This window comes from Rhinopithecus bieti, unplaced genomic scaffold (assembly GCF_001698545.2).
Source record: "Rhinopithecus bieti isolate Rb0 unplaced genomic scaffold, ASM169854v2 scaffold_3041, whole genome shotgun sequence".
NCBI classification, from domain to species: Eukaryota; Metazoa; Chordata; class Mammalia; order Primates; family Cercopithecidae; genus Rhinopithecus; species Rhinopithecus bieti.
The window spans coordinates 2220798-2232580 of NW_016804262.1; the positions used below are offsets into that span (position 1 = coordinate 2220798).

At 49.5% G+C, this 11783-nt stretch overlaps 2 protein-coding genes across 5 annotated transcripts in view; one reads left to right on the forward strand and one right to left on the reverse strand.

The window, feature by feature from the left end:
- Positions 1-1086, forward strand: part of TDRD10 (tudor domain containing 10) — a 49300-nt gene extending 48214 nt beyond the window's left edge. For 3 of the 4 annotated variants that reach the window (XM_017867471.1, XM_017867474.1, XM_017867472.1), the window contains one exon: positions 349-497. In XM_017867471.1, the coding sequence (XP_017722960.1) occupies positions 349-497 (149 nt within the window). Of the gene's footprint in view, positions 1-348; positions 498-615 lie in introns of those variants that run through there. The other variant, XM_017867473.1, reaches the window with a different exon arrangement.
- A 418-nt stretch (positions 1087-1504) lies between these two features.
- UBE2Q1 (ubiquitin conjugating enzyme E2 Q1) lies at positions 1505-11779 on the reverse strand. Its single transcript, XM_017867475.1, has 13 exons — positions 11537-11779; positions 9194-9298; positions 8759-8863; positions 8064-8114; positions 5974-6114; positions 5674-5758; positions 5342-5402; positions 5030-5120; positions 4856-4914; positions 4706-4754; positions 4335-4430; positions 3876-3942; positions 1505-3405 (listed from the first exon to the last, which is right to left on the reverse strand). The coding sequence occupies exons 3-13, from the start codon at positions 8786-8788 to the stop codon at positions 3374-3376; spliced, it is 762 nt and encodes a 253-aa protein (XP_017722964.1). The 5' UTR covers positions 8789-8863; positions 9194-9298; positions 11537-11779; the 3' UTR covers positions 1505-3373.
- Positions 11780-11783: the final 4 nt, after the last annotated feature.

An 11783-nucleotide genomic window follows, 5' to 3' on the forward strand; every position in this document is an offset into this window, starting at 1 on the left:
CCTTCCTCTCTCCAGCCGAAACTCTCAGAACAGAGTTCAATGAACATGATTTTCTGTCCCCAGTAGAATTTCTCATTAAAAATCCCAGATCCCTGTAATTATTTTAACAAGTGCCTCCTCCCTTTATCTGCTGTTATTTTGCCCTCCCCCTATGCTACCTTTTCAGCATTTATCATCTCATTTGATCCTGGCAGCAGGGATTTAGCAGGAACTAGCAGAGACTTGCTGGTTGGAGCTGGTTGGCGGCCAGAGCACTTTCCCTGCAGCCCCCGCCTTTTGCTTCCCCGCTTTGCTCCTCCGGCCCAACCCCATGCCACTGAGGTTTTGTTGTTGTGTCTTGTTTTGCAGACATTTTGAGTTCATATGAGGTTGTTCATCGAATCCTCAAAGGGAAAATCACTGGTGCTTTGAACTCAGAGGTAACTGCCCCTGCTTCTAACTTGGCTATTCTCCCTCCACTCCTGCCCTTGGGGTCTCTGCAGCAGGCTGCAGCCTAGGCCTGGATACAGTATTTACCTGGCATTCTTAGATCAAATGAATTGGTTATCTGAGGGGTTGGGTGAACTGGCTGGGGTGGGCCTTCCTTCCCACCAAGGCTTTGTCTTTCTCTTCCAGTCGCACATCCTAAAGTTTGAAGAGTCTAAATAATGGGGCTCCCCTCAGCATGTTCCCTCTCCTGTTTGCCACGGATCCAGAGGCCACCTGCCCTGCCTTCTCGTACCCCTTTCACCCTTGAGGCCTGGGAGGTGAAAAAAGCCAGACTGTGCCCAGGATTGATTTTCATTTTGCTTTTACTCCCAACTTCCCTCCCGAAAGAGAGTGAAGTCTCATTTGTCATGTGTCTTCAGTCCCCAACTTGGCATGAACATCTGAACCAAACATAGGAAACTACCATTAGGTTGAAAGCCTGAGGCAGCTGGGATGGCCTTTCTTGTGTCTCTTCTTTGTACCCCAGAGCACGATATAAGTGGTCCTAACAGATTCTGGATAATGGAGAAGCCCTCTGCTAGTTTTCCTGGCATTCAATGTAGAATAGGTAGAGAATATTTAATCGATGAGCAAATAAATGTTGGCATGTTTCCTGAGTTTGGAGTGATTGATACTTCTTTCCAGCCACCCTTCCACTGCCCTGCCCTGCCCTGCCCTCTAAAACTGCTGCAGTGAGATTAGAGCCTGCCAGTGTGGGCTCTGGGCCATGCAAACCCTGCCTGGGATATAGATACATGCTTGAGGTGTAGGGTAAGAGTTAGTTTCATTTCTTCTTGCCTTCTAAGTGGAGAGAAGAAAATTGTTTCATGATGATATGGCCTTGATTCTTTTTTATACTTTGTACTTTATTAGAACCCTAAACTTAAGGTCATAAAAGGGAGTGCTGGGTTTGGCAAGAAAAATGGAGGATTCTCCTAGAGTTGGTGTTATGCAACTCACAGGAGCAGGCATTTCCCTCTATGTCAAGTGAACGTGAACCCCACTGTTTCTTCAAATAATTTTATTAGAGCCAAACTATTTAAATAATTTTATTTGTTTCATCCTTTGGTAGATGAGAAAAATACATTACAAAATACATTATACAGAAGACAGCTCACAGTACACATTACTAAAAACACAATCTACATTCCAGCCAGGGCTGGTAGTAAGTTCAGAAGAAAGCCACAGAGGCCTTGAAAACCAGATTTCAGCTCTATGGAATGAATTTTCCCCTTATGTCCCGTCTTTATCTCAACCTCAGCATATGTTTTATTAGCACCCCTAATTATGTGGGTGTGGGTAGGGTTAGAGCAGCATTGAGTGGGACTGGTGGACTCCCCATCCACCTAAAGCAGCAAACATTAAAAGTCCCTCAAAAGAAAAGGGGTGGGGGAGGGGAAAGAATGGGCAATATGAAAATTGCCGTGTCTCAAAGCATTACAGAACTGCTCTAGCATCCTACAGTTCCCAGGCAGCTGTCCCAAGTCTGGGTTTTCTGAGACTTGGGTCTTCACTTGGCCATCCTTGGCCTCTGTCATTTCAATCTTTGTGAGAGCTGCTGGCATCGTAGGTCCTAAGAGGCTGTCTCAGTCCCAGAGCAAGCTTATAGACAAAGCGATACAGGCAGCACCCGCTAGATGCAAAGTCATGCCCAAACTTTTACAACAGCAAGTACATACAACACAGCACTGACAGTTCCATCTCAGTACAGATCCCCACCTCACCTTCCCTTCCTGGATGTTCCTGAGCCTGGGATAAGGACACAGGTGTATAGAACAACCCCCGCTTAAAATGCTAACCCTTTCTAGTAGGACCCACCTAGGGGGAGTGGCTTGAAAGAATCCATAATTTCCCAAGCCAAACAACTTCAGAGCTACACCTGTTCTTTTTGATAAAGCCAAATGAAGCAAGAAAGGAAGGTGAGCAGAGCTTACCAATGATCACCATCCAGTGCTGGTTAGAAGCCACTTTCCAGGAGAGGAACCAGTGAACAGCGAAGAGTTGCAGCCACACAGCTGAGATCAGAAAAGACCACATACACACTTGGAGACTGTGTCCCCATCCCCACTCAATTCATTCAAAAGGAATTCTACGAAGCAGCCTCTTGAGCCTCATTTTCTTTTTCCCAGAAATTTGAAAACATCTGTGACTAGAAAAGTAGTCCTAAGAATTAACACCATCGTTTCAGCCTACCACATTGTAGTTTGGCAGGCCAGGCTCTGCATTCCAAGGGGGCAAGTGCTGGTTGCTCCAGAGGCCTTGAGGAGAAATCTAGGGGCAGACCAGGTGCGTGCTTCAGCTCCATGTTTCTCTTGCTTTAGCAGCAAAACGCAGCCTCTCATCTCTACCAAAGCAACAGTGGACTCGTACCCCTCCCCACCTCCCAAGTAGTTCAGGGGATGGGGTGGGATGTGCGAATAAAAATAAAGATGAGTCAAGACCACCATCTTCAAATTAACAAACTGTAATTGTTTTCCCAAAGATACATTTTTTTCATACACATCCATCATACACTGTAACCAAAAAAAGCAGTGTACATGAAATAAGAGAAAATAAATTAAAAATCCATAGCATAGGTAAGGAGGCTCTAGTCTGGAGCACAGCTGAGTTTCCAGCAATATAAGGAGGCTCGAAAGTTTCTTTTATAAGAATGCCTGCTAGCAAGGGTTCCAGCAAGGTGGTTGGTTGGTCTGTAAGTCAGTCTTGAGTACTTGAAACAGTTCTGTGTTTGTTTTTTTTTTCCTTAGCGTTTAGAATAGCCATCATTGTCCTGCAATAGGCAGAGCTATCACGTCCAGGAAAAATGAGGGAGGGAACCACAGAGGCAGCGTGAGATCCAAATACAGCATTCAAAGGTAATTGGTCCAGTGGTGCCTGGGGAGGGAGGAAGGGTGATACTCCAGGGTTAGCCGTCTTCCTTTGGGGGTGTGTACCAGCCTGCAAAGAAATGGAACAGTCAGTGAGGTGGAGGTTCAGGCCCACCCTCCCTGTCCTGCCCCAATCCCTGACGATGTCTCCAGTGTCAGAGGTAAGAGGATGCTGGGGAGGGCTATGCTGTGTGGGGAGAGGTGTAGGGGAAGCTGAGAGCCTGCATACCTGGAGATGAGTGAGAAAGGGGAATGATGTGCCCAACCTGAGATGACGGGGGAGTTAGATTAGCTGTTTCAAAAGGTGGTCAAGAAGTGGGTAGCACCAAGTTTATCGGTAATATGATCATTTTGGTGTGTTTCTGGAAGAGGTTGTGAACGTTAGCCACCGCCAGTCCCTCCTGGGAGAACTGGGGCAGGTGCTGTGTTAACTGGTGGTTGAATATCAGAAACCCAGAAGGGGTTCTTGCTCTGTGGCTGGAAGTGAAAACCTGGGCGTGGCAAGTGTCCGAATCTCCTGAGTCCTGGCTCCAGCCTCACCGTTTTTTTCGTGGATCTGCACCAAGGACTTGTAGGACTGCTGTGCTCTTGTCAGACTGTATTGAGACTGGGAGGAGGAAGCCACCAGATCAGGCCATGGCCAGCTGTGGCCTTACTGCCCCTCGCCTTCTGCAGGCTGTCACCCAGAGACCCCGGAGTCCCAGCTCCCAGCACTGTGGTCTAGTAAAATACTAAGTACCCTCCACCTGGGAGGTCCCTTGGGGGCATAATCCCATAGTCTTCCTTCTCTAGACCGGCACCCTCCCAAAAGTCCTAGGAGTGCCCCTAGGGGCCAAGGCACAGTTGTTCCACTGTGGGGACCCTAGGCCCTCTCATCCAGTGCCACCAGTCCAGAGGCCTTATGCTCATTCCTCTAAAGAAGGCAGCCTTGGCCTGCTAGTGGCCCCAAGTGTACTTGGCTCCACCCAGCCCCACCGGCCCCAGGGCCAGGATCCTTACTTTGTTGGCTCCAAACTGCACTCGTGCTTTCCCCTTCACCAGTGTGGCACTGATCTGCATGATCACTGACTCTATGGAGTAGGCACTGCTCCAGCCCTGGGTGGAGGGAGGGACAAGGCAAGCAGGTCCGGATGGAGCTTCCAGAGAAGCCTCATGCTTGTCCTCTGGGCAATCAGCTGTGTCTATAGGAGGGCTCTTGCCCTTTGCCCCCAGCACTGCCACCACCTGTCTTTCTGGGTCAGTGGGTGCAGACCCAGCCCAGCAGAATGAAAGGGCCACATCATGCCTATCATCCAGCCTGCAGAGGTTTATGCTGTAAAGCTCAGCCAATCCCCTGCCAGGCTGGCCTGGCCAAGGAGAGGCAGGCTCACCTGTTTGGTGAGAAGTTCCATGCAGATGGCCCCTCCGCCCAGAACATACCTGCATGAGAAAGGTTAGTCAGCTGTGCCTGACAAAAGCTCCAAGTCTCTTCCCCGCCCTCTGCCAGAGGAGATGCCCTCTTCTGCATGCCAGCCACTCACCCTCCAGAGAGGACTGGAGACACAACCCTGACAAATGGTGGGTCAAAGGGAAAGTTATCCTGAGAGAGAGAGAGAGATGACAATCAGGGGAGGGAGGCCAGCATCCTCCACAGGACTGTCAGGCAGGCGGGGCAGCCTAGGCCAGAGGGAGACACTGGAAAGGAAAAGCCTTACTTTAAAGGAAAAGTTAAGTAGGATGAAGTCGGCTCCTTCTTTCTCTTTGAGGATCTGGAGATCGTTGTGCAAAGCGCTGTCCTGGTCAACTCTAAGAAGCAACAAGCCTAGGCTCAGATGCCTGGTTCCAGCTCAGGGAGCTTCATAAGGGCTCCCCTGCCCTGGCTGGCAGCAGACCACCAAACCACTGCCCACACCCACTCCGGGACCCTGAACGAAAATGCTGGATGGGGCTGCCCTGGAGATCCCACCACAGTAGCCCCACTCATACTCCTCCTCAACTTCCTCTCCAATCCCAGAGTCCCCACTCACTTGAGGAGTTTGACATTCCAATCATACAGACTGTCATTCACGAGTTCGACTGCATAGTTTCCTGGAAGGAGGGAAAAGATAGGTGTTAGTAGGATGGTCCAGGTGGTGAGTGGATTCTAATGCAGACCCCTTTCCCAGACTGAGAGAAAAAGATCAACAGCTGTAGGTTCACCACAGATGGACATGCAACCAAGCCACTGGCTTCAGGAGCTCCATTCTTGGCCTGAAAAGTTCATAAGCAGTCCTGGACCCCAGAACCTCTTGGGCCCCTTGCCACCATACCCTTCTTTATGGGTGACTCCTGTGCAGGCCCCTCTCTGGGGCAAACTCACCGCCTTTGAAACTCTGTGATCGGTATATATCCCTGAGCTCCTTCATCAGCCGGTCAGTGGCCTGCACCGAGCCAGACACTGCACCCTGTGAGGGACGATGACACGAACATTCCTTGGTCGTGTGGTTTGTAAACACACGTTAGACCTTAGGGGCAGTCTGGCAGCTTGCCCAGGATTTAAGGAAGGATTAGGCACACCCCAAAAAAGGAGTCTGCTCTCCATACTGAGGTGCGATGGCCTACTACTTCCCAGCCATTTCCCACCAACCCCTTCACCAGCCTCTCTCTAGAAGGCACGTACATTTAAGTAATCTTGCCTCTGGTTCTTTTTAATTTTCTCTAGGATGGCCAAGTTTTCTTTTCCAATGCCATCATCTTCAGATTTCTTGCCCTCAGCTGGCTCTTCCTCTTTCATTTCATAGTGATCTAAGTCTTCTGTGTCCTGGGGGAGGTGTGGGGTGAGAGTGAAAAGGAAAAAAACCAACACAGGTTAGAGAATGACCACCACCTTCCCAGTCCCATTTGGCGAAGAGCCAAAAGTTAAGGTGCAGCAGTCCATCTAGCAAGTCTTATTAACACAACACGCTTCCCATTTTTAGAACAACTTCCAGCCCCATTCCCCCCATAGTCTAAAGGATTAAGGCAAATGTCTTCTTCAGCTCTCAAGCTACAGCAAAGACTTAGGAAGTGAGCAGAGCTGCAGCTGAGACCGAGGCAGGAACTTAGCCCTCTTGTTCCCTGGACTGACCCTACTCCAACTGTTCCTGAAACTCCCTTGGCAGCAGAAACTCTTCCCTAATTCCTAGCAGAAATGACTTGGGCCTGACCCTGTGACTCAAAGCTCATGTTTTACCAGGTGACTATTGCACCCGGGAGTTCTCAGGGCCCCAAGCCTAAAAGAGCAACCCGGATCATTAAATCTCCTCTCCTCGCTACAAATGGAGGGCATGAAGCAGGTATGCGGAGGCACCCACTGCCAGATGGAAATGAGAAAGGATGTCCAGAGAGATACATGGAAGAGGTCAAGAACAGAATTAGCCCCTTATTCATCCTGCTCTAAGTGAGTAAGCAGCTAGCCCACTGAGCATAGGGGAGGAGGAGACCCTAGATAGGGTTCAGCCCCTCAGCCAGATGTTGGGAGTGTGGCCCAGAGGGCTGTCCACTGTCTGGGAGGAGTAAATTTCATGTCATCAGCCCTTTGCCAGTCTCAAGAACCTTGCAGGGTTATAGAATCTGGGATATTAACCTAATGTTAGGAAATAAAAGTAATCAGAGTGATCTCCCCATTTCTGGCAGGACATACCTAATTATTACATCAGCAGGTAACGTGTACTGAGTGTTTATTACATGCCAGGTTCTGTCCTAGGTGCTACACATACTAGCTCATTTCATTCTTTCCACCACCACTCATTATTCTATCATTATCCATTTTACAGATGCGGAAGCTGAGTCTAGTGAGGTTGCTTATCGTGCCTAGTCACAGAACTCTTAGCAGAGCTCAGATTCAGTCAAGTTCTGTCTAGCTCTAAATCTCAAATTCCTAACCATGATTTTATATCCTGTACAAGTATGTTTTTAGAGAATATATCAGATAGATTGTTTAGCACTTATATATCGTCTGAAGTATTTTATATATAACACCTCATTTAATCTCAAGACAACCATATGCAGTAGGTATTATAATCCTACTTTGTAAGTAAGACAACTAGGCCGGGCATGGTGGCTCACGCCTGTAATCACAGCACTTTGGGAGGCCGAGGTGGGCGGATCACAAGGTCAGGAGATCAAGGCCATCCTGGCTAACACGGTGAAATCCTGTCTCTGCTAAAAATACAAAAAATTAGCCGGGTGTGGTGGCGGGCGCCTGTAGTCCCAGCTACTAGGGAGGCTGAGGCAGGAGAATGGTGTGAACCCGGGAGGTGGAGCTTGCAGTGAGTGCAGATCACACCACTGCACTGCAGCCTGGGCAACAAAGCGAGACTGCCTCAAAAAAAAAAAAAAAAAAAAAAAAAAAAACTGTAGCTTAGTGAGATTACATAAAATTCCTCAATTAGGATAGCTAGGATACAAACACAGGTTTGTTGGACTCCAAAGTCATTTGAAATTAACTTACCCAGTATTTGGTTTGAACCACATTGCACCTGTCTTCAGTGGTTGGATATGGGTGCCCTGTCTCCTCTACTACACTGGCTATTCCTCCGGGTCAGTAAATCTGTCTTTATTCTTTCATATTTTTCTCTCTCCAGTTCTAGACTGGAGTTCTGGATATGGCTGATCAATTCCTTTGGTATTTTTCTCTCTCCAGTTCCAGACTGGAGTTCTGGATATGGGTGATCAATGCTGCTGACTGAAAGAGCTTCCAGCCAATGCCACCTCAGGGGGCAAGCCTACCTCAGGCATCTCCTCATCTTCATCTTCTGAAGACACGTCTTCCTGTGTGCACTGCAGCGGGGAGGGGAAAGACGGAGATCAGAGCCCCAGTGGCTTGCTACAATGCAGCCTCCAACCTACTCCCCTGAGTCCACAGGTCTGGAAGCTGTGTGCCTGCCTGTAATGTTGCCAGTCTCTCCACCAGCCAGATCTGAGTGGAAGCAACAGCCCAGGGAATGGCTTTGCTACCAGCCCGTTATTTTTCGCCTATCACTGCCAAAGAATAAAAGAAAAGCAAAATGGCTGTCTCTGTCACCCACCTCATAAATCTCAGTTTAATTTTCCTAAGAACCCCTCCTTTACTTGATCTTCTTTAGACTGATATTGCATTCTTGGTTCTCACTAAGGGGCCTGGGTCCCCAGTGGCCACCAACTGTTATTGCTAAGATAATGGTAAAAATTCCCTGCTACCTTTCAACATTTGGGATGCTGCCCGTGAGAGTGAGTTTCGATATGAGAGATGAAGCTACCAGTGCCCCATTTAGCAAGAGAAGATTCCCATCTGGAGAAGAACGAGGGTGAGAGTCATAAGACATGTATGCTTTTGGGAGCTGGTGGGGATGGAGGAAAACTACTGCAGATTTGTCTCAATTATTTACTGAGTACTCTGTGGGGCAACTCTGCACAACAGGGCCCGAGGCTCCTCAGCTTCTCACCTGCTCTGCTGGCAAGGGTTGATCCAGCATCTCCACATCTGGATGCTGAGGGAGGTTATAGAGTTTACACAGGTCGGAGATGATCCTCTTCAGATGCTGCAATAGCTACAGGTAGGGGAGCACAGAGATATCAAATACTCCTTTCCTACTCCAATCTGGACAAGTGCATGGATGAGCTCTTAGTTCGGGCCCCACACCAATACCTAGTTTTCTAAGCCTTATGGGCCATGTGGCGGTGGGAATGAGTCTCCTGATGGACCAATCCCGGGGCCGGTGCAGGGTCTCCCTCTGGATTCGGTAAGCAACTCCCCTGAGAGATTGTACCCTAAATGTTGAGCTGTGTACCGTCTACTTTTCAGGATCCCTTTCACAGGATGCTTTTGTGGCATGGGCCTCATAGGAACAAAATGCACCCCTACCCTGTGGCCCCCTCACCAGAGTATTCCCTTTCTTTATGTCCACCAGCCTCTCCAAGACAGCAGCCAAGTTAGGGTCATCAGACTCCACCGACCAGATGGGGGGCACAGCAGGATATGACTCCTGAAGGGAAAAGAGCAACAAGAGCAATCAAATTGGGTGACTGGGAAAACCCAAATTTTGCCTGTCCTCTTCCCCCCAAGACTTCTAGCCCCTTTTCTTCCCACCCCCACCCCCTACACACACATAAAAGCCCAACTCAGGTCAGCATCTAACCAAGCAGCTTCACAATAAGAAAAACAGTCCCTGGGATGACCCTTTCCAAGAAGCAGACTGGAACCTTTTCTTTCTTTCCTCGAGAGTACAAACCAGGAAACCTAGCACAGCCAAACTTGGCTAACGGCGAAGGGGGATTCCTCATCTCCTGCACTGCCTATACAAGTTCTAGACTTCAAGTTCTCCCTGGACCCAGAACAGAGTCCTCCAAGCTTGCTTTTCAGACTCCAGAATGGGCTGAGGAAGGGATCACCTCATCACCATGGCACTGAAGTGAAAAAAGCAGAGTTCTGTAGGAAAGCATAAAAACTAGACTGTATCTCCAGAACCCAAGAGTCAAAGGGTACTGGCAAGAATCTACTCACACCGCTCCCAGAAGAGCCCCTCAAAGACCAATTCTCCCCACCTCTCTCTTGGGAACCTGCCACCTTCTCAGTCCAGGCGTGGGCTGTAGGGCTCCACATGGCAGGCTGGGAGAAAGCCTACGCTACTGACATTCCCAGCATTCCTGAGCCACGGTGCCAAATGCAGCCTGACCAGACTCCCCCTCTGCCCAAACCAAGGGGGCTAGTTTAGGCCAAGTATCCTTTATAGCCATGGGGAGTCTGGCTCAGGACCCCCTAAATTTAACTTCCTGCCAGGGACAAAAGCAGTAAATGGCCGCTGGCAACAGAAAGAGCAGCTGGATGGGGGCAAACCTACCCTTAAGGAATTAGAAGCTTAATTCAGAAACAAAATTAACTCTTGAGGTTCCCACACAAGCCAGGGAAACCTTATCCACCTCCACTGGGTATCTTAGCACTGTCATGACTCTAATCCCCAATGCTGAAGGCAAAATAATTATCAAAGATGCCCAAGTCTTCACTTGACTGAGCCACTCCTAGTCCTTCAATTTTAAGTTTCTAGCAGGAAAAGAGAAACGAAATGAAAGAGAAATGGGACACATGAGTTTTGGTGGGGCACCAATCAATCCAAACTGAGGCTTTACCTCACCAAACCTTAACCTGGTCTGATTGAGAAAACGGACAGAAAACACCATGTAAGTTGAATTCAGTTCTCCAAGTAGCAGAGAATTCACAACTCTGCCTTTCCCCAGGCTACTCAGATTAGGTCTGCCTGCTTGGATGAAGTACTGTCTGCTAGCATTTCAGCTACTGCTCCGGTAGAGAGAATACCATCACAGCAGGTAACACCAACCAATGTAAGTGCTATACCATGCAGTACCAGACATTCCCAAATTAGCAGAAGCCAATTCTCTATTCAAGGGATGTCTGAGGGTAGATCAGGCAGGAGACATGTAAGGTGTATGCCTAGGATGGAATGACGCTCACAGGGGAGAAATGGAACTGTTACTGCCTAGAATAAATGGGGGTAGCGCTGGCACATCACATCACTATCATTACCAGGAAAAGCAACAACCCAGGGCAAATGGACATATCCACAGGGAACAGGGAGGGGAGTGGCAGAACTGCTACCAGCTGAGGCAAAAAGAGGAGAGTTAGAGGTTACACCAGAAAGAATTAAAAGGAGAGAAGGAAGAGGAGTCAACGAACTGCAAACTATCACTTGGTGAAGTTGAGAGAACAAGAGGGGCTGCCTGAGGGATGCCTAGGCGGGGATCCCACAGGTGGCAACCTCCTAAGTCAGAGGTACTACTGAGAAGAGGGCATCACTGAAATGTGCAGAGGGTTTCAGGCCAGGTCTTTGCAGCTGGGATCAGTGCCGAGGCCTACTATTTTGAAATAAGAGTAAGGGGAAGAAAGGCGCATTCCTAGGTAGCAAGGTAAAGTTGTGGAGCAGCCAAAAAGAGCCAAAATCGTGAACCTTGGGATGGTGGGTGGCTTCGTGAAAACGGGTAGTCTAAGCGCCATATGTCAGGGTGTCCCTCACTATCGGGGTCAATGGTAGAGATTCTGGGTGCACCGCATAACCTCTAGCAACAGAAACAAATGTAACCTGGAGAGAAAGAGCTGAGCCCTGAGAGGGGCTTCGGCCTCCCAGGTCCTTCAAGAGCAAAAAGCTGGATGGAGTGATCCTGGGTCCCTGACAAGGGGCCCCACAGAGGGGCACGAGAGGGGTCCTCACCGTGATGTTGCAGTGGATGCGGACAGGATCCCCAGGCACCGACCCCCGTGGAGGGAGATGCGGTCCGGGCGCGGCCCCCGCCCCGGCCCCTCCGGCCCCAGCCAGCAGGAACTCGCAGCTCAGCTCGTCCAGGCAGGCGCTGGCAATGCGGAAGCGCTCGTGGCCGCGGTGGAAGATGGACTCGAGCAGCTTCAGCTCTCGCCTCAGGCAGGGCCCCGGCCCCGGGCCCCCCCCTGGGCCGCCCCGG

Bases quoted from the DNA above. Each gene is read 5' to 3' on its own strand.
- UBE2Q1 (XM_017867475.1), bottom strand. From the start codon at position 8,788: ATGCTGGATCAACCCTTGCCAGCAGAGCAG. The intron at 5,121-5,341 runs GTGAGTGGGGAC...GTTGCTTCTTAG, and splicing joins TGGAATGTCAAACTCCTCAA to AGTTGACCAGGACAGCGCTT. The intron at 3,406-3,875 runs GTGAGGCTGGAG...ATTTCTTTGCAG, and splicing joins GCAGATCCACGAAAAAAACG to GCTGGTACACACCCCCAAAG.